Genomic DNA, 23,359 nt, shown 5'->3' with positions numbered 1-23,359 from the left:
ACCCTTCATGCTTATTCAGAGTGTTTGATGACAAAGTCTGTGACGCGCTCTACAATCAACTCAAATTAGCATACATTTTACATTTGGCAATCTCAGATGAACATAAAATCAACAGGAACACACAGTGACCAATTGTTCAAGAGCAGAAAATAACAGTCCTCAATCCTCACTAAGATAAAACAGTTTCTCCTAAGCCATTTTTCTAATTTAGCCACATTGTACGGACGTCGGACGGGTATGATAGAGTGGTGCGATGCGAATGCTAGCCTCCATGTGCCTCGCGGGGACACTCAGAATTGAAAATCTCTCTTCTTCAATGCTGTGTGCCCCAGCCAGGCCTGTGGAGGCTCCCATTAGCATCACACCAGTTCACGGGTATGATAGAGTGGTGCGATGCTAATGGGAGCCTCCATAGGCCTGGCTGTGGCACACAGAATTGAAGAAGAGAGACTTTGACCTGGTGCATGAACTGGTGCGATGCATCATCACCAACAGGCTCATCTCGAACAGCTCTGTAGCCAAACGGGGTCCTCTTCTAACAGAGAGAGCACTTTATGTGATTTATCACAAGCACTCCCATTGATCGGAACTATTAGAGGGCTGGAAAAAAGAGCCAACTCATTTTGGAGCTCAACTCAATTGTCTAATCAGAGCGAATAACCTGTGGCTAGATTTATGTTATTTGATCAAAAGCTTATTTTCTCTCCTTAGTTACTGTAGCCCTTAGTTACTGTAGCCCTTAGTTACTGTAGCTCACAATAGGCTTTATACGTAATAATCATGATCATTAATTAAATTTAATTAATTGATTGATTGGTTTTCTTTCTCTGTCCAGGTGTCCGGTTGGACAACAGCAGCCATGTGATCGGGGGTGGCAGAGAGCAAAGAATGTCCAGGAGGTTCAGCTAAAGCAGCCCTGCAGTGAGAATCTCCCCCTCTGGCGCCTGTTTTCATGAGGACCCGAAGATGACTGTCACCAGCCGGCAGTCCTTGAATGTCCTGACAGTCATCTTTCTCCTGCTGTCCACTGCAGGTCAGTGCGGTTTAATACACCTTTTTACTATGGTGTGTGTGTGTGTGTGTGTGTGTGTGTGTGTGTGTGTGTGTGTGTGTGTGTGTGTGTGTGTGTGTGTGTGTGTGTGTGTGTGTGTGTGTGTGTGTGTGTGTGCGAGTGTGTGTGTGTGTGTGTGTGTGTGTGTGTGTGTGTGTGTGTGTGTGTGTGTGTGTGTGTGTGTGTGTGTGTGTGTGTGTGTGTGTGTTAAAGTATATAGTCTCTTCGCACAGTCGCCTGTGAGCCTGCCAAGTGAGACTGGTGTATGACTGTCACGGAACAGTATTCTGCATGGTAAAACATCGATGTTGATTACTGTAACTAATCTGCATTTGTGAAACTGTATGTCGGTAACTGTAATGCACATTATCAAACAACTTGAGGTTTTATAGTATGCAAAGAACTTTATTTTGGTTTATAGGTTCAGCTCACAGGTTGAGCTTACAGGTTTTTTTCAGCTCACAGGTTGAGGTTGTAAACGGAACATAAGAGCCAACCTGTTTACTGTAGAATCCTAAAACTGGATAGGTGTTAATGTAACTAACAACATGGTAATATTTACGACAGAGTCCTAACCAGATCCAGCTGTTTTCCCTGTAAGGCTCAGACTGCCTTCCCCCTGGCCTGCTTCTCCTTTAAATCTTGCGTCATTAGAGGACATTATGGTCCACTTCCAATGCTTAGGTGCTCTGCTTCCTTATTGCCAATTCACCCTCTTTATAACCGCAGACCCCTCCTTTATACCCCTCCTTTAAATAAAGGTTAAATAAATAAAATAACAAATATATCCTGTGGTTTATGAGATCAGCTATAGGATCAGAATACCAGAAATGGATTTTGATGACATGATTTTGGCATAAATTAAGCTGTCTTTTAAATGTCCTTTTGGGATTTATATGTGACCTTTATGAGTGACTGATTTGATTTATATATGTCTTACATAACTAGGATTTTGATATAGTTTTGATATGCTTTTAGAAAATGTACATGAACATATCGTTTTTTTGTGAAATGAGAAGTGTATTTCTGATTTGAGTGCTGGCAAAAGTGGTATTTCAGAAACTTGAGAGACCTACGTCTAGTTGTGAGAGATTAGTTAACAGATAAAGAAGGGTAATAAAATGAGACCGAAGAAAATTTACTGTTATCAAATCAAATCGGGGGGTAGAAGTAATTTGTCCAGTGGCAATTTTTATAAATTGTTCAGCAGTCTAATGGCTTGGGGGTAGAAGCTGTTGAGGAGCCTTTTGGTCCTAGACTTGATGCTCCAGTACCGCTTGCCGTGCGGGAGCAGAGAAAACAGTCTATATCTTGGGTGACTGGAGTCTCTGACAATTTTATGGGCCTTCCTCTGACACCGCATATTATATAGGTCCTGGATGGCAGGAAGCTTGGCCCCAGTGATGTACTGGGCCGTTCGCACCTCCCTCTGTAGCGCCTTACGGTCAGATGCCAAACAGTTGCCATACCAGGCGGTGATGCAACCGGTCAGGATGCTCTCGATGGTGCAGCTGTAGAACCTTTAGAGGATCTGGGGACCTATGCCAAATCTTTTCAGTCTCCTGAGGGGGAAAAGGTTTTGTCGTGCGCTCTTCACGACCGTCTTGGTATGTTTGGACCATGATAGTTCATTAGTGATGTGGACACCAAGGAACTTGAAACTCTCGACCCACTCCACTACAGCCCCGTCAATGTTAATGGGGGCCTGTTCGGTCTGCCTCTTCCTGTAGTCCACTATCAGCTCCTTTGTCTTGGTCACATTGAGGGAGAGGTTTTTGTTCTGGCACCACACTGCCAGTTCTCTGACCACCTCCCTATAGGCTGTCTCATCGTTGTCGGTGATCAGGCCTACCACTGTCGTGTCGTCAGCAAACTTAACCCTTTCACACGTACCATCACACGGGTGGGATCGTTCTACAGTGGTCCCTGAAGCGTACGATCACACCCGTGTGATTAGAACACTCATTTAGAACGCTCGTTTAGAACGGCCAGTTTCGAATGACGCAACAATCAGCGTTTGAGCTGGCCACACTTTTTTCAGAAACTATTTACACAAACACAGTCCTTACAAAGTTATGTCCAGAATGTGAGAAGTTTATTTTGGGATGCAATGTTCAGATATTCACAGAAGTATATATAGCATAACACAATCATCCTAACCGGAAAAATGTAGGCTACATTTGTCCAAGCGCTAACTGAGGAAAGATTGACCCAACACAAGCAGTAATATTTTCTAACTCTCGGCTGACATAAACTACAATATGAATTAGCTAATAGCAATTATTATGTATAATTAATCACATCACGGGTGAGCTCACCATTGATCGAAATAATTAGGTAAAACACTTTTGAAATCGAAAGTAATCCGACGATTAGTTTCAGCGCGCAGCCATGCATTTGTTCCTCACAGAAACCGAAGATAATAAGAGAAGACAAGATGAGTTTGGTCTGTTTATAGTATGCATGTTGAAGGGGTGTGTCAATCACTGTCGTTCACATCCCACCCTTCATTTCCGGAAGTCCTCAAAAAATGAGTGAACTCTTACTCGCCTCCTTTTGTTATAACATCTTTGGTCAAACAGACGATTACGTGAAACCCAGAATGCATTGTATGTCAACAAACATGGCTACACAGCTGGAATTAGCTTAGCTCATCATAATCAGTACAACCTTCAAAAAAGCATTTTACACACATAATATGTGCCCATTACAATCTGTGCAAGAATCGGAATGCATGATTTGTCACATAGAATTGAAAACATGTGAGTAAAACAATAAATACACAAATAATTGCCACACAAAACATTTTCTGATAGTGATTTATTGAGACAAGTGGCGCGTGCCGGCAGTCAACCACGTACCCTCTCACTCTAAACCATTCAGTGTTGTTGTTTATGTATGTAGATAGTGAGCTAAGCTGTAGCATTAGCAATAACTTTCAAAAGGAGACAACTCACAAATGTGGAAATTCTGGAGATTTTGAGTCTGAGTATGAAAGTCAGGAATCAGATTCTGACAGTGAGGAGCTGCCCCCCAACCTTGTAGCCATTGAGAACCCTGAATCTGAGGACCCCTTGTCCACTGACAAAGTCCCAGTTCCATTAGAAGATGCTGGTGGTGATGGTGGCAGACTGACAGTGGATGAAGTACAGGAGTTCTGTGGTAGCTAGAAGGCTGCCAGCCATTTCACCCCTCCTGGCCCTGCTGATTGTGTTGATGAGTTCCAGTCTGGAGTGCAACGCCCCTTGCCATTTCCATCTGAGGCAGAGTGCTTCAAGTTGTTTCTGACAGAGGAGCTGGTGGGAGACATAGTAGAGACCAATCGCTATGCCTTGGAGCTACAGGGTAAGAGAGAGCCAGTGTAACGGATGTGAAATGGCTAGCTAGTTAGCGGGTACGCGCTAATAGCGTTTCAATCAGTTACGTCACTTGCTCTGAAACCTTGAAGTAGTGGTTCCCCTTGCTCAGCAAGGGCTGCGGCTTTTGTGGAGCGATGGGTAACGATGCTTCGTGGGTGACTGTTGTTGATGTGTGCAGAGGGTCCCTGGTTCGCGCCCGGGTATGGGCGAGGGGACGGACGTAAAGTTATACTGTTACACCAGGAGTGGGGGGACAACCACAATTAGTGAAATGTATACATTCCTGGTGACAGTAAAGAAGAACTCCCTAAGAGAATACTGGAGCAGAGATCCTATGTTTGCAACTCCCTTCTTTGCCACCCTCTTTTCCCAAGACTGCTTTCTAGTTCTGCTGCTATGACTGCATTTCATCATCAACGCTACTGCCATCCTAAATGACCCGTTATACAAAACAAGAGATGTCAACAGCTGGCAGTAAAGTGCCATGACAAACGAAACGTCCATGTCCTCTCCACTGTCCATACAGCAACCAGGTCGGCCACGGGGAAGGTGAACCACCTGACGGGAGAGAGAAACAAACCAGACAGAGAAACATCAAACCAGACTGCGTGCTTGACTATTACCTCAAAATGGGGGCAGTGGATAAGGCCGACATGATAAACAGCTTTGTGGAATGAACTCAGAAAACGACCAAGTGGTATAAGATATTTTTCCAGGGTAGCGTCAAAATACAACATGCCAATACTTCTGACGCATTTAGCATTGTTTTACAGAGCTAATAGAATAATGTAACTAGCTACATAAGCACGATTGAATATAACACCATAAAAGGTGAGTAACATGAGTAACGTTACCTAGCGTGTCCGCGGTTATAAGGAATATACACAAATATATTATGCTCTATACACACAGTGAGCTACAGTAGAAACGGTAAAACACGACACAGAAACTATTATAACGTAATTAGGCACTTACTTTGATAGAAACGCAGTCTGGATTTGAAGATGGGTGTCTGTAGTGACGCCTCTAGCACTGAGACGCTGTGCCACTTGGGAGTCAAAAGGCCAGGGTAGCTTCAACATACAACACATGCTAATACATCCGTGACGCAATTAGCATTGTTTTCCAGAGCTAATAAGACTGTAGCTAGATACCTAAGCATTGAGTATAACACCATACATGTTATGAAATGAGTAACGTTACATCGCGTGTCCGCGGTTATAAGGAATATACACAAAAACATGATGCTACAGTAGAAACGACATAACACGACATGCAGAAACTATTATAACGTAATGTTTCCAAAGTTATTATTGGTAACGAAAACAACTTTGATTGCGATGCAGGCGACAGGTGGAAAATATGAACACGTGTATGCAGGACGGCAGATGAGTAAATGTCTGCAGACTTGAACTGCACAAACAATTGAGAAGTGTTTGGGGAATTTTGTCCGGGTCAGAAATGTCAAAAAAATTAATTGGTCCGCAAAAGTAAAAATGACTACTTTTATGTGAATGAATGAGGCGGAACACACCTCATTTCAAACTGTTATTATAAAATAAAAAACTGTTTAGAAAATAATTTAAAATTGACAAATAAAACAGGCAAAGGCGTTGGTTTGAGGGCAGCGCAGATTAAATGTACTGTTACATAACAATCACATTCTTGAATGGAGAGAACGTTCTAACATCACGTGCATAAAACAACTCACGCTGGGGCGACCGTTAGAGATATTTGGAACTCACGCATGAAAGGGTTAATGATGGTGTTGGAGTCGTGTTGGGCCATGCAGTCGTGGGTAAACAGGGAATACAGGAGGGGACTAAGTACACACTCCTGAGGGGCCCCAGTGTTAAGGATCAGTGTGGCAGATGTGTTGTTGCCTACTTTTACCACCTGAGAGTGGCCCGTCAGGAAGTCAAGGATCCAGTTGCAGAGGGAGGTGTTCAGTCCCAGAGTCCTTAGCTTAGTGATGAGCTTCGTGGGCACTATGGAGTTGAACGCTGAGTTATAGTCAATGAACAGCCTTCTCACATAGGTGTTCCTCTTGTCCAGGTGAGAAAGGGCAGTGTGGAGTGCGATTGAGATTGCGTCATCTGTGGATCTGTTGAGGCGGTATGAGAATTGAAGTAGGTCTAGGGTGTCCGGGAGGATGCTGTTAATGTGAGCCATGACCAGCCTTTCAAAGCACTTCATGGCTACCGACGTGAGTGCCATGGGGTGGTAATCATTTAGGCAGGTTACCATCACTTCCTTGGGCACAGGGACTATGGTGGTCTGCTTGAAACATGTAGGTATTACAGACTCGGTCAGGGAGAGGTTGAAAATGTCAGTGAAGTCACTTGACAGTTGGTCCGCGCATTCTTTGAGTACACGTCCTGGTAATCCGTTTGGCCCAGCGGCTTTGTGAATTTTGACCTGTTTAAAGGTTTTGTTCACATCAGCTACCGAGAGCATTATCACACAGTCATCCAGAACAGCTGGTGCTCTCGTGCATGCTTCAGTGTTGCTTCCCTCTAAGCGAGCATACAAGGCATTTAGCTCATCTGGTAGGCTCGCATCACTGGGCAGCTCGCGTCTGGGTTTCCCTTTGTACTCTGTAAAAGTTTTCAAGCCCTGCCACATCCGACGAGCATCAGAGCTGGTGTAGTAGGATTCAATCTTAATCCTGTATTGACACTTTGCTTGTTTGATGGTTCGTCTGAGGGCATAGCGGGATTTCTTATAAGCGTCCTGATTAGTCTCCCGCTCCTTGAAAGCGGAAGCTCTAGCCTTTAGCTCGATGCGGATGTTGCCTGTAATCCATGGCTTCTGGTTGGGATATGTACGTACAGTCACTGTGGGGACGACATCATCGATGCACTTATTGATGAAGCCGATGACTGAGGTGGTGGATTCCTCATTGCCATTGAATGAATATGAATCCCATATTCCAGTCTGTGCTAGCGAAACAATCCTGTAGTGTAGCATCCGTGTCATCTGACCACTTCCGTATTGACCGAGTCACTGGTACTTTCTGCTTTAGTTTTTGCTTGTAAGCAGGAATCAGGAGGATAGAATTAGGGTCAGATTTGCCAAATGGAGGGCGAGGGAGAGCTTTGTATGCATCTCTGTGTGTGGAGTAATGGTGGTCTAGGATTTTACCCCCCTGGTTGCACATGTGACATGCTGGTAAAAATTTGTTAAAACTGATTTAAGTTTGCCTGCATTAAAGTCCCCAGCCACTAGGAGTGCCACTTCTGGGTGAGCATTTTCTTCTTTGCTTATGGCCTTATAGAGTTGGTTGAGAGCGGTCTTAGTGCCAGCTTCATTCTGTGGTGGTAAATAGACGGCTACGAATAATACAGATGAGAACTCTCTTGGTAGATAGTGTGGTCTACAGCTTCTCATAAGGTACTCTACCTCATGCGAGAATTACCTCGAGACTTCTGTAATATTAGACATCGCGCACCAGCTGTTATTGACAAAAAGACACGTCTTACTCGTCTTACCAGAGGTAGCATCTCTGTTCTGCCAGTGCATGGAAAATCCCACTAGCTCTATAATGTCCGTATCTTCGTTCAGCCACGTCTCGGTGAAACATAAGATGTTACAGTTTTTAATATCTCGTTGGTAGGATAATCTTAGGAGTAGGTCATCAATTTTATTTTCCAATGATTGCACGTTAGCAAGAAGAATGGAAGGCATTGGGAGTTTACTCGTTTGCCTCAGGATTCTCAGAAGGATCCTCGATCTGCGTCCCCTTTTCCGGCGTCTTTTCTTCACGCAAAAGGCGTGGATCTGGGCCTGTTCCAGTGAAAGCAGGATATCCTTCTCATCGGACTCGTTAAAGGAAAAAGTTTCTTCCAGTCCGCTGTGAGTAATTGCTTTTCTGATGTCCAGAAGTTATTTACGGTCATAAGAGACAGTAGCAGCAACATTATGTACACAATAAGTTAAATACTAAGTTACACAAAATGCAAAAAAATAACAAAATAGAGCAATTGGTTGGGAGAATGTAAAACATCAGCCATGTTCTTTGGCGCCATCTTAACTACTGTTATGAATGTTTACCAGCGTGCATCCATCTGAGTGAGAGCGTCTCTCCATACTATTAAACCTCAAGCTTCCTCACTCCTCATTCTACTTCCCTGTTCAGCATGGACACAGAAACCTGAAAATTTGGGAGAGTCGGAGGGAAGCCAATTCAAGCTATTTAGCCAATAAGCCAGCCAGTCAGCCAGTCATTCAGACGGCCCTGAGTGAAGCACTGTCCCAAGCTCATTAGACCTGAGAGTGTTCTCCTCTTTCAAATGGCCAATATGTCCCTGATTGGCCTGCTCGGTCTACATGGGATTAGAAAATACTTTTACCATCATTGGCAGAAATATATAATAACCCCCTCCCTCCCCTTCCCCCCTCTAACTAAATCCCAGAAGGAACATTATTTTCCCTCTTAGCAGTGCAATTGTCTTGGCTCCATCATGGAGAGGAAGAGCTCATAGTCTTAATACAGAGACATCACCTTGTTCCAGTTCTAGTCCTCTGCCATTGTTTCTACAGGCAACACTCATTCCATATTGCTAGAAGGGCAATCTATCCCCAGCTATGCTATGGCGGACGTTTTTACCTCATGTTATCAACGGTAATAAAATGCGAAAGGATGCCAAATTGCCAGACCTGTTTTGATGGTGTCTGTCTAACAAGTAGTTTTGTTTTGGTCCACAGTGACATATGAGACAACTGTGATGAGCCCTGTAAATCTACACTCATTATCTCTGCTCTGTTGCTCTGACATATAGGTAATTGGTGATCATCTACAATGAGTCCAGGCTACCAAATGATGTTTCCATGACTCCCATCACAGAGAAACCCCTCTCTGGTTGCCAGATTCAGAGATTAATAAATGTCTGTTGATTTCTGCTTGGTTTTGCATGATTTGCACCACAATAGAAATCACAAGCTAAATAATCTTCGATATATATATTTTTAATTATTATTATAGAATTTTCCTTTTTTCAGGTCAACATCATAAACAAATTGTAGATATGTGCATACATTTGAATTCTAAAATGAAACAAGGTAGCATAAAATATGGCATTACCAACAAACACCAAAACAAAACAAAAACATGCAAAAACAATAAGAATGATACATTCCCTTTCAGTTCTCTGCTCTTAATTTTTCATTACTTCAATTTTTTTTTAAATTTAATTAATTAACCTTACTATTTTTCTTACATGCCTTTAATAATTTGACTGTCGCAAAATGTGTGGCTGTAGTATGTAAAATATCAAATACTCCTACCAGAGTATAGAGGCCTTACAGCTATACAACAAAATTATTATTTTATACAAGAAAGCGACCAGGGTCCGGTTGACCCGTAGATTCATTTAATTATTGTATTGAGACGTCTTAGGGTATCTGCAAGATTAGGGGAAGAGATAGCAAAAAGAGCTCCCATATTGTATAGAAATCGCCTTCCTTGTTCCTAAATATAGCACAATTTTTTTTCTCCAGTGGTAAAATTTTAAAGGTCCCACAATACCACTGATTTATTGTTGATGGCTGGTCTTTTATCCAGTTAAGGAGAAGGCATTTGCTTGTCACAAAGAGTAATTTTTTAAGAAGTATTGAGCTGTGCTAAGGTAAGTGAGGGCCTGTTCCCGACAACACCCAAAACAAATAGCCATGGGTCCATTCTTATAGAATACATGAACATGTCCTCCAGCTCCATTTTGAAATTTGCCCAGAACATTTTAATTAATGGGCAAGTCCAAAACAGGCAAGCTGAATCATGATGGTCTCAATCACTATAATCCATTTATCAGATTTGTAAAGTCATTCTTGAAAATATTTTACCTCACAGGAGTGCTTGCCAAGAAGACAGTACCTTCATCCTCCGACTGTCTTTCTCTTCTCCACAGCTCTATCAGCTCATTTCAGAGTGTGTGAACCATACTCCGACCACAAGGGGCGCTATCACTTTGGTTTCCACTGCCCTCGCCTTTCTGACAACAAGACCTACATGTTCTGCTGTCACCACAACAACACAGCCTTCAAGTACTGCTGCAACGAGACTGAGTTCCAGACGGTCATGCAGGTCAACCTGACTACCGCCACAGACGGCTTCAAACACAAGTGAGTCATATTCAGGTTTTAGTAGTGAATATATAGAGTAGTACTTTTCCTTATCTGTTAGTAAGCTAATTATTGTGATTCTATGATACGGTTTAATGTTATTATAAAATGGTACTGACACTAGCTTGAGTGAATATCTAAAGAACATGTCAAAAGTTTATCTGTAAGGAAACGACCAACAGTTTCATACTCAAGATTTAGACATTTCAAAGACTTTTGCGCAGAGAAAAAAAGCCCTGGCCTTTAAATGTTAGTGATTGATAAGCTGTTGGCTCCCTCGACAATATCCCACTCATTGACACCATTTGCCTGGTGCTCAAAGGGCACGTTGACATTGATCTTCTCCTACTGTATAGAGAGAATCACAACCAAAGTAAAAGAGCTGAAGCTTTGTTACTGAGTGTGTGAGTGGGCTGCAGGCGGATGCCATCTCTCAGCAGAGATGGATATTGTACTTGAGTGTATTGTCTTATACTATACTATTAAAAACAAAACATATGTTTTAAGTGAGAGGTAGGCATTGGTCAGAAGCCAAAAAAGTGAATTCACATGAGCACCACAATAAGTACTTCACCCATGCTCTACCAAGGTTTTCCAACACACAGCTTTGACCTACTACAGTAGCTCTGTTGGTCTATTGTATTTCCAACAATTTGTAAGAAGGTTGCTTAGGATTCAAACCTTCTCAAAAAGTCCTACTCTTAGAGGAGGTGCTCCCATAATAATGTTATTTGTACCGCATACAAGGTAATGTATTGCATTCTTCCCACCCCAAACAAAACATTATCCCATTCCACTACCTTTTCAAGCTTTTTTTATTATATGAAAGCGGGCTTTGCTTTTATACTTACAACCACCAGGCTTGATTGATTGAGCTGTTTTGTTTTGTAGTAATGTGGTGCCTGCCTGTATTTCCTTGAACTTTTATTTTAACAATACATTCAATGAAAAATAAATATATTTTTTGACAAATATAAAAACAGTAGGTGGTCTGTTCAACACAGGCACTCATATAGATACTGTATAGAGAGTATCTATAGGTCTATAGAGCCTGTCTGCATTCCTGATTTCTGTAACCGTTAGCTTACCTGTGTAATATTAACATAAACTCAGACCCAGTTGATTTCTAAACGTGGTCCTGTTTTATCAATTGATGTGCTGAACAGTTCATTACCTCTGTCAAATTACTGTGTAGTTCAAATATATGCATGGATTTGTATTTATTTTAGCAATAAAGATGATGACGCTTCAATAATACACATTTACAATAGGCCTATATCTAAAGATACTTATAGCCTAATGTATGTACCTTACCAGTCAAACGTTTGGACACACCTACTCATTCAAGGGGTTTTCTTTATTTTTTATATTTTCTACATTGTAGAATAATAGTGAAGACATCAAAACTATGAAATAACACATATGGAATCATGTAGTAACCAAAAAAGTGTTAAACAAATCAAAATCTATTTTAGATTCTTCAAAGTAGCCACCCTTTGCCTTGATGACAGCTTTGCACAGACTTTTGACTGGTACTGTATATATACATAATAGCAGGACATTTAATAGCAGGACACTGTAAAATCCATTATCCCTCTGAAGAGTATGAATTAAGCTGTTTGAATCAACCTGCCTACACATTATTGGAAGTACAAAAGACCAAAAATAGCTACTGTAGTAGGTCAAAGCTGTGTGCTGGAAAACATTGGTAGAGTGGAGTACGCATTGTGGTACTCATGTACATTTCCTTTCTTTTTCTGCTTCAGACCAATGCCTACTTCTCACTTAAAACATGTTTTTAACACTGGACGCTGACTATACATTATAATACAGTAAAACACAGCAATGAAAGTCAAGTAAAAGTACACAATAATGACAAATGGCAACAGGAATAATGTAGATATTAGTTTTTATTTAATATTAACAGGTGATTTTCCAGAGGGAACTGAAAAAACAGGACCCCGTATAAACCAACCAGCATACATTTTTTGTCAGCTTCTCAAATGACAGAAAGTGGCACCTGAAAAGGAGAAAACGTTTCAACTTGTGCTACTTATCGCATGCATTTGTACCGTAGGGATGGCGTGCATCTGATGGATGAGGGCAACAGATGCCTTCCTAGAGAGTTGGTCTCTCTACCGTTCTCTCCTCCGTAGTACCAAGACCCGCGCACTAATACTAGTGCACGCCACACTCCCTGTTCCTTGCCACTCAGCGATGCCCAACAAACCCAAAGGCTCTTTTAAGACAGACCTAATCAATTAAAATACGCACACACCGTGCACGCGTGTGTGCGTGCGCCAGTGTGTGTGCCGGGAAAGGGAGGGGGGTGTCAAACTACAGTATACACGAAAGAGAATGGTCAAATATCCCCTCTAGTAGGCAAATCCAGGATCTTAAAATCGCAGGGCAGTGACGCTAAAAGTTATGATACCAACCCTGTTATAGATACGTCAACTAGACACTCTATTTAAATGGACAGTCTGGTGATGACAGCACCTGTTATAGATACGTCAACTAGACATTCTATTTAAATGGACAGTCTGGTGATGACAGCACCTGTTATAGATACGTCAACTAGACACTCTATTTAAATGGACAGTCTGGTGATGACAGCACCTGTTAGAGATACGTCAACTAGACACTCTATTTAAATGGACAGTCTGGTGATGACAGCACCTGTTATAGATACGTCAACTAGACACTCTATTTAAATGGACAGTCTGGTGATGACAGCACCTGTTAGAGATACGTCAACTAGACACTCTATTTAAATGGACAGTCTGGTGATGACAGCACCTGTTATAGATACGTCAACTAGACACTCTATTTAAATGGACAGTCTGGTGATGACAGCACCTGTTATAGATACGTCAACTAGACACTCTATTTAAATGGACAGTCTGGTGATGACAGCACCTGTTATAGATACGTCAACTAGACACTCTATTTAAATGGACAGTCTGGTGATGACAGCACCTGTTATAGATACGTCAACTAGACACTCTATTTAAATGGACAGTCTGGTGATGACAGCACCTGTTAGAGATACGTCAACTAGACACTCTATTTAAATGGACGGTCTGGTGATGACAGCACCTGTTATAGATACGTCAACTAGACACTCTATTTAAATGGACAGTCTGGTGATGACAGCACCTGTTATAGATACGTCAACTAGACACTCTATTTAAATGGACAGTCTGGTGATGACAGCACCTGTTATAGATACGTCAACTAGACACTCTATTTAAATGGACAGTCTGGTGATGACAGCACCTGTTATAGATACGTCAACTAGACACTCTATTTAAATGGACAGTCTGGTGATGACAGCACCTGTTATAGATACGTCAACTAGACACTCTATTTAAATGGACAGTCTGGTGATGACAGCACCTGTTATAGATACGTCAACTAGACACTCTATTTAAATGGACAGTCTGGTGATGACAGCACCTGTTAGAGATACGTCAACTAGACACTCTATTTAAATGGACAGTCTGGTGATGACAGCACCTGTTATAGATACGTCAACTAGACACTCTATTTAAATGGACAGTCTGGTGATGACAGCACCTGTTAGAGATACGTCAACTAGACACTCTATTTAAATGGACAGTCTGGTGATGACAGCACCTGTTATAGATACGTCAACTAGACACTCTATTTAAATGGACAGTCTGGTGATGACAGCACCTGTTATAGATACGTCAACTAGACACTCTATTTAAATGGACAGTCTGGTGATGACAGCACCTGTTATAGATACGTCAACTAGACACTCTATTTAAATGGACAGTCTGGTGATGACAGCACCTGTTATAGATACGTCAACTAGACACTCTATTTAAATGGACGGTCTGGTGATGACAGCACCTGTTAGAGATACGTCAACTAGACACTCTATTTAAATGGACGGTCTGGTGATGACAGCACCTGTTATAGATACGTCAACTAGACACTCTATTTAAATGGACAGTCTGGTGATGACAGCACCTGTTATAGATACGTCAACTAGACACTCTATTTAAATGGACAGTCTGGTGATGACAGCACCTGTTATAGATACGTCAACTAGACACTCTATTTAAATGGACAGTCTGGTGATGACAGCACCTGTTATAGATACGTCAACTAGACACTCTATTTAAATGGACAGTCTGGTGATGACATCACCTGTTATAGATACGTCAACTAGACACTCTATTTAAATGGACAGTCTGGTGATGACAGCACCTGTTATAGATACGTCAACTAGACACTCTATTTAAATGGACAGTCTGGTGATGACAGCACCTGTTATAGATACGTCAACTAGACACTCTATTTAAATGGACAGTCTGGTGATGACAGCACCTGTTATAGATACGTCAACTAGACACTCTATTTAAATGGACAGTCTGGTGATGACAGCACCTGTTTGTTCCAAAAGGTTTTTGTTCATGCTGTACTGATTTACCGTTTATTTCTCTTGCTTGGTCTTTAAGAGTCTATTGACGCACCCGTGCTTCAATCTAAGTAACTTAATAAAAAAATCCCCATCAAAATCCATCATTTTAAACTAGAGATATCTGTTTTTTTTCATGGGCTGCATCTCAATCCACCACATCTGCATATGTCGGCCTTACCTATCTGCGGTGGAAGGTGGCCAAGCTACAGTGATGTTTGTCAAACCATGAGACAGAAAATCTGTCTTCTCGTGAAAACGTCTGTAGTGTCCGAACGGTTTGAACTATAAAATAACATGACCACTCTATGGAAAAATGTGATGTTTTGCTCTACGACCCCCACAAGTGTCATGGGACTCATCTGAGGCGAACCCATACAAATGAATGGGACTATGGAGGTAGTTTTGTGCCAACAAAAATAAGGGGTTAAATAATTGACCAAAAAAATTAAACTATATCCTGAGCTTTCTTATATCTCCTAGATATAGGACAGACCATAGCTGCAAGAAGTAGTTTGGGGGTGGGGGTGCTGCAGAATTGTTTTTGCCCCCACTGAAGGAGGCAGTAACGGCTAATACAGGACTAGTAAAGGCCCAGTGAAAAGAAATGTCACAAAATGTATTTGAGCGTTTACCAGCGTTTGTAACTTGAGTCTGATATTTATCTGTACAAAACAGTTAATATGATAATAATTGTGGAATATAAATATACTTGTTTGATACAGTTGAGGTTGGAAGTTTACATACACCTTAGCCAAATACATTTAAACTCAGTTTTCACAATTCCGAGTAAAAATTTCCTGTCTTAGGTCAGTTAGGATCACCACTTTATTTTAAGAATGTGAAATGTAAGAATAATAGTAGAGAGAATTATTTATTTCAGCTTTTATTTCTTTCATCACATTCCCAGTGGGTCAGAAGTTTACATATACTCAATTAGTATTTGGTAGCATTGCCTTTAAATTGTTTAACCTGTCTGGCTCTGGCGTTCCGCCAGCGGAACTCCTCCCACATTCCACTGAAAAGGCAGAGCGCGAAATTCAAAACTTTCACACATTAACAAGTCCAATACAGCAAATGAAAGATACACATCTTGTGAATCCAGTCAACATGTCCGATTTTTTAAATGTTTTACAGCGAAAACACCACATATATTTATGTTAGCTCACCACCAAATACAAAAAAGGACAGACATTTTTCACAGCACAGGTAGCATGCACAAAGCCAACCTAACTAACCAAGAACCAACCAAACTAACCAACAAACAACTTCATCAGATGACAGTCTTATAACATGTTATTCAATAAATCTATGTTTTGTTCGAAAAATGTGCATATTTCAGGTATAAATCATAGTTTACATTGCAGCTACAATCAGAAATTGCACCGAAAGCAGCCAGAATAATTACAGACACCAACTTCAAATACCTAAATACTCATCATAAAACATTTCTGAAAAATCAATGGTGTACAGCAAATTAAAGACAAACATCTTGTGAATCCAGCCAATATTTCCGATTTTTTAAGTGTTTTACAGCGAAAACACAATATAGCATTATATTAGCTTACTACAATAGCCTACCACACTACCGCATTCATTCATCAAGGCACGTTAGCGATAGCAATAGGCACGTTAGCGATAGCGAATATACCAGCAAGATATATAATTTTTGACTAACCTTGATAAGCTTCATCAGATGACAGTCCTATAACATCAGGTTATACATACACTTATGTTTTGTTCGAAAATGTGCATATTTAGAGCTGAAATCAGTGGTTATACATTGTGCTAACGTAGCATCTTTTTCCCACAACGTCCGGATATTTTTCTGACACTTTTTCTGACACACATATTCTGACCAAATAACTATTCATAAACATAACTAAAAAATACATGTTGTATAGGAAATGATAGATACACTAGTTCTTAATGCAATCGCCGTGTTAGAATTCTAAAAATAACTTCATTACGACATCCAGCTTAGGTATAGCGAGAGAGTACCCAAAAGCTGGGCGCAAACGACTAGCACAACATGTTCGACAGATATATGAAATAGCATCATAAAATGGGTCCTACTTTTGCTGATCTTTCATCAGAATGTTGTACAAGGGGTCCTTTGTCGGGAACAATCGTTGTTTGGATTTAGAACGGCCTTTTTCCCTCTCGATTTAGCAAGCACACTTGCCAAGTGGCGCGAATCTCTCCATTGTAAACAAACTCAGAGAACGGAACACGGCAAAACTCCCGAAAAAATTTCAATAATCTGATTAAACTATATTGAAAAAACATACTTTACGATGATATTGTCACATGTATCAAATAAAATCAAAGCCGGAGATATTAGTCGTCTATAACGGCAGCTTATCAGAAGGCAAATCCAGGTCCCTTCTCGCGCTCTCCAGAAAACAGGAAACTGGTGACACGTCATGCCAAGAGCTATCATTCGAGCCCAGATCAAGTTACACACTCAATTTCATCTAGTGAAAGACGTATGAAGTGCATCTAAACTAATAAATATCAAGGACTTTTATAGGCAGCCCCTAGAAGAGTGCATCGATTTCAGATTTTCCACTTCCTGTCAGGAAGTTTGCTGCAAAAGGAGTTCTGTTTTACTCACAGATATAATTCAAACGGTTTTAGAAACTAGAGAGTGTTTTCTATCCAATAGTAATAATAATATGCATATTGTACGAGCAAGAATTGAGTACGAGGCCGTTTACATTGGGCACGATTTTCCCCCAAAGTGAAAACAGCGCCCTCTGTCCTCAACAGGTTTTAACTTGGGTCAAACGTTTCGGGTAGCCTTCCACAAGCTTTCCACAATAAGTTGGGTGAATTTTGGCCCATTCTTCCTGACAGAGCTGTTGTAACTGAGTCAGGTTTGTAGGCCTCCTTGCTCACACATGCTTTTTCAGTTCTTCCCACACATTTTCTATAGGATTGAGGTCAGGGCTTTGTTGTACTTAAGCCATTTTGCCACAACTTTGGAAGTATGCTTGGGGTCATTGTCCATTTGGAAGACCCATTTGCAACCAAGATTTAACTTCCTGACTGATGTCTTGAGATGTTTCTTCAATATATCCACATAATTTTGCACCAGTGCACCAGTCCCTCCTGCAGCAAAGCACCCCCACAACATGATGCTGCCACCCACGTGCTTCACGGTTGGGATGGTGTTCTTTGGCTTGCAAGCCTCCCCCTTTTTCCTCCAAACATAACGATGGTCATTATGACCAAACAGTTCTATTTTTGTTTCATCAGACCAGAGGACATTTCCCCAAAAAGTACAATCTTTGTCCCCATGTGCAGTTGCAAACCGTAGTTTGGCTTTTTTATGGCGGTTTTGGATCAGTGGCTTCTTCCTTGCTGAGCGTCCTTTCAGGTTATGTCGATATAGGACTCGTTTTACAGTGACTATAGATACTTTTGTACCTGTTTCCTCCAGCATCTTCACAAGGTCCTTTGCTGTTGTTCTGGGATTGATTTGCACTTTTCGCACCAAAGTACGTTCATCAACGCGTCTCCTTCCTGAGCGGTATGGCGGCTGCGTGGTCCCATGGTGTTTATACTTGCGTACTATTGTTTGTACAGATAAACGTGGTATCTTCAGGCGTTTGGAAATTTTTCCCAAGGATGAACCAGACTATTCAATTATTGGCTGGCTGATTTCTTTTGATTTTCCTATGATGTTAAGCAAAGAGGCACTGAGTTTGAAGGTAGGCCTTTAAATACATCCACAGGTACACCTCCAATTGACCCAAATTATGTCAATTAGCCTATCAGAAGCTTCTAAAGCATGACATCATTTTCTGGAATTTTCCAAGCTGTTTAAAGGCACAGTCAACTTAGTGTATGTAAACACCTGACCCACTGGAATTGTGATACAGTGAATTATAAGTTAAATAATCTGTCTATAAACAATTGTTGGAAAAATTGCTTGTGTCATGCACAAAGTAGATGTCCTAACCGACTTGCCAAAACTATAGTTTGTTAACAAGAAATTTGTGGAGTGGTTGAAAAATGAGTTTTAATGACTCCAACCTAAGTGTATGTAAACTTCCGACTTCAACTGTATATGTTTTCCAGTTTCTTGAAATAATTTGTAAATGCAACTTATTTCTATGTGAAAACTGAAATGGTCTATTCGTTCCTTTTCCATTTTAGTAGACATTCTTATCTAGAGCAACAGGAGTGAGTGAATACATTTTCATACTTTTTTATACTGGTCCCCTGTGGGAATCGAACGCACAACCGTAGCATTGCAGTAGTAAAGGCTAAATTCAATATTTTATCCAAAAATAATTCAATTTGTTAGCTTAGTCGGACCCCACCTCCCAACGGCTTAGACTTTTGTTTTACCTGGATGCTTCATGTACAACCTGCACCCCTGCTACTTTTTACTGGTAGATGGCGACTTCAGGTTTTCGGGAACACATTGAAAAGTAACTTGACACTGTGTTGATCAGTCAGCGCAAATTTGGATTATAATGACCAGAAGAAAAGTGCATTGACAGAGGAAGGAGCAAACTGAATTAATGCGTAAGGTAAGGGCTAGAATTAGCACTGGATCTCTGGTGTGTGCATGTATTAGAAATTAGCAGCGTGGCAGTTTTTCTAAAGTTCCCAAAGTTTGGTGTATCTAACTAGCTATAATAGAAGCCAAGGACATTCGCTAGTTAAATGTTTTTGTGCTCTGATTACACGTAAGTGTCCAGGTCAGCAGTTTATTTCAGTTTACTTCAGGTTGCTTCAGTTTACTTCAGCCGTATGAAAAACCTTCAATAGCTAGCTACCTACCTTTTGCTTCTCATCCAACTGGTGTAAGTTAGCTAACTACAGCTGCTAGCCTTCTACTAGCTAGCGATTTATGTTGAGTAAGAACCACGGTTCGGCTAAAAATATGTTAGCATTTGTAGCACATCGTTGGCTTTTATTGGCCAGAAATGTGCACATGAGAGCAGTAAATTGTGAATTTAATTTAAAAAACGGATGCACCTACAAACGTATTCAGTCCAAATGGATCTAAGTCTAATGGTCCTGGCCTCCCGAGTGGTGCAGTGATCTAAGGCAGTGCTTGAGGCGTCACTACAGCCCTGGGTTCGATCCCAGGCTGTGTTACAGCCGACCGTGACTGGGGGACCGATGAGGCGGTGCACAATTGGCCCAGCATCATCCAGGTTAGGGGAGGGTTTGGCCGGCCAGGATTTCCTTGTCCCATGGCGCTCTAGCGACTCCTTGTGGCGGGCCTAGCTCCTGCAAGCTGACTTCCGGTCTCCAGTTGTATGGTGTTTCCTCCAACACATTGCTGCAGCTGGCTTCCGGGATAAGCGAGCAGTGTGTCAAGAAGCAGTGCGGCTTGGCAGCGTCGTGTTTCGGAGGACGCATGGCTCTCGACTTTCGCCTCTCCTGATTCCGTATGAAAAAGGGGTAAAAGTACACCAAAAAAAATACAAAAATAAGGTCACCTTATGTGCGATGTAGCCTCGTTTTAATTGGACGTCTGGAATTTGAGCTAGGTTTAGGAAAAAATTTGTCTAACGACCATAATGCTAATGACACATCAAACATCCGGTATAGTGGTTCTTGGTAACCGCTGGATGAATCATGACGATAAGCGGGGAGGGTGTTGTGTACCTCCGATCAAGTTGATTTGACGGTAGAGATATTTGGTTTACATATGATGGTAGGGCGATATGAATTTAACATTGAGCTTCAACCAATGCACACTATATATAATATACTACAACACACTACACTAATATAAGTAGATACACTAATATAGATAGACTTGAAGACACATCTCTATGGAGACCGACAGCTCTGTCTGCAGCAATCGAGTGGAACTCAGGAAGAGAAGAGACATCCCATAGTGTGTATAGGAGCACCGTATGAGGACACTGACAGACAGAAACACAGACTCTGTCAGAGCTCTCTCTCTTATTCTGTCTGTCTCTCTCCTCTAATACCCTGTCAGCGGGGTGCTCTCTCAGACCAGTTACACATGCCCTTCGGCAGGCCAGGATATTTCATCTAGTGGCTGATGGGAGGCCATTTCCTCCTCCTCCCCTCTGGACTGCAGAGTTGAAGTGGTGATATTTCCCACTGGCCTCAGATTCAACTGGCCATAGCTCTGTGTCTGGGACTCTGAGCATCATGGCTAAAGTGTTACGGGCATGAGAGTGTTAATAGGCTATTCTATTACTGCGGGCAGTGATTGGACCAGTCACTGGGATTAGCAAATTATTACTTTATGTGTATCTGTTAGGAAATTCTTTGTGTCTGTGTCATGATCAGTCTCAGCTATTTGTCCTTTCATTTTGGCTTGTTTAACATTGTCTAACGTTTGTTTCTGACGGCTGTCCAAACAGTTGGGTTTGCTTACTCTAAGGTTAAATCAAATGCACTGCTGGAAGGATGCCCTGCTGCTCTTAAATAGAAAAATGTACACATCACTACAGACTAAACCATGCAAACAGCTATATGTCAGCTATATGTCACACAGGCACAGGGGGAGGTGAGGAGAGGTAAACATGGTTTTCATATGGGTTTGAGTGCAGTTATTACTTGAGTGCAGTAGTTATTTCTCTAATGCACAGCTCTGTTCCATAAAAAATAAAAAAATAAGCATATAAAGACATTTATTACAAGTGTCGTTCATAACGCTGTTCATCGAGGTATTATCACGCTTTAAGGTATGACCGAGGTGCAGACAGTGTTGAAGAAACTAAAGTTTATTCTATAAAACAGGGGCAGGCAAACAGGTCAAGGCAGGTAGGGGTCAATAATCCAGAGAGGGTGTAAGGCTCCGGAACAGCATGCAGGCTCAGGTCAGCCAGGAAAGGTAAAAACCGGGAAACTAGAAAACAGGGACTATAGGAAAGACAGGAGCAAGGGAAAACGCTGGTAGCTTTGAACAAACAAAACAAATTGGCAGAAAACACAGGTATAAGTACCCGGGGGATAATGGGGAAGATGGGTGACACCTGGAGGGGGGTGGAGACGAGCACAAGGACAGGTGAAACAGATCAGGGCGTGACAGGTTACTGTAATTGGAAACTATTTGCAGACATTTACCGTACAGGTGATTTATGGAGCGGAGCGTGAATCTGAAGAAGGTGCTAATGGGGACCACATAAATCCTTATGGAGTGTGAAATGCATTAATAAATGTGTTGGGATGAAAAACTGGGACCAACGTTTGAAGAGAGAGATATATTAAGATGGATAGGCAACATAATATATGTTTACCAAAAATATGCTTAAAATGCATACAAAAAGGTGAATACATATAATTATATATTATGCCATTCTCACTTTCTCTATTTCCCCTATCGCTCCCATACAGTAACTATACAGCCCTGGTAGGAGTGTGGATCTATGGCTTCTTCGTCATGGTGCTGCTAGCCTTGGACTTCCTCTACTACTCGGCCATGAACTATGAGCTGTGCAGAGTATACCTGGAGAAGTGGGGTCTGGGTGGGCGCTGGCTGAAGAAAGCCAGGAGCCAGTGGCACCAGCCAGTCCCAGGAGAGGAGAATGAGACCCAGGCACAGACCCAGGGTCACCCCATGGCCCTCAGCCACCAGCACCCCAGACACAGCCTCAGAGGAGAGGACCAGAGCCCCACGAACCCTAGCACGCCCCCACCGTCTGGTGAGTCACTCTGTCGCCAGCATTCAGTGGATGTCCACTCAGACTCATTGTGTATGATATACATGGCTACACTATTACATTGTACTGTAAGGACATAGAGTTGTCAGGGTCAGGACACTAACACATTCAAATGCCAAATGTTTCTGCGTTATTTTGCTGGAAGGCATAGATGGGGCAGAGAGGACAATTGCTGATGATCTCATTCTGAACAGCAAAAGCACAAGGGAGCCTATCGTATTCTCCCTCGGGGTTCATCACCTTACGTTGTCTCATCCTCATTACGTCTTGTAGAATGGTACGATGTTGCTAAGGGAAAGTTACCATAGCAGTCCATCAGAGCAACATGTCTCCATAAGGAGAGGTTTGGTATCTCCAGCAGCAGTCCTTCCTCCCCCATCAGCTGCGTAGGCTGACAGGGAATCTGAACCACTGAGCCTCCCCACACACTCACGTACTCACCTGCTGTAACCTTTCCCGCAAACACACACGCGTATGTAGATGTACACGCACGCACGCACGCACGCACGCACGCACGCACGCACGCACGCACGCACGCACGCACGCACGCACGCACGCACGCACGCACACACACCTACCTGCCCCCCCACTCACACAGACAGACACACACGTTTGTGCCATCTCTTCCCACACACACTCCTATGCTCTCTCCATTTCTCCCCCCACACACACGCAAGGACCTGCTCGATACCATACACTCGCCCAACAT

General features: G+C 42.0%; 1 protein-coding gene across 1 annotated transcript; it reads left to right on the top strand.

The window, feature by feature from the left end:
* The first annotated feature begins 966 nt into the window (after positions 1 to 966).
* shisal1b (shisa like 1b) lies at positions 967 to 22,958 on the top strand. Its single transcript, XM_039016859.1, has 4 exons — positions 967 to 1,033; positions 10,317 to 10,530; positions 22,325 to 22,632; positions 22,924 to 22,958. Exons 1-4 carry the CDS (start codon positions 967 to 969, stop codon positions 22,956 to 22,958), a joined length of 624 nt encoding a protein of 207 aa, XP_038872787.1.
* Positions 22,959 to 23,359: the final 401 nt, after the last annotated feature.

The sequence above is a fragment of the Salvelinus namaycush genome, chromosome 21 (assembly GCF_016432855.1).
Source record: "Salvelinus namaycush isolate Seneca chromosome 21, SaNama_1.0, whole genome shotgun sequence".
Taxonomy (NCBI): domain Eukaryota; kingdom Metazoa; phylum Chordata; class Actinopteri; order Salmoniformes; family Salmonidae; genus Salvelinus; species Salvelinus namaycush.
Note: the sequence above shows the minus strand (reverse complement) of the source record. Positions and strands in the feature narration are given on the sequence as shown.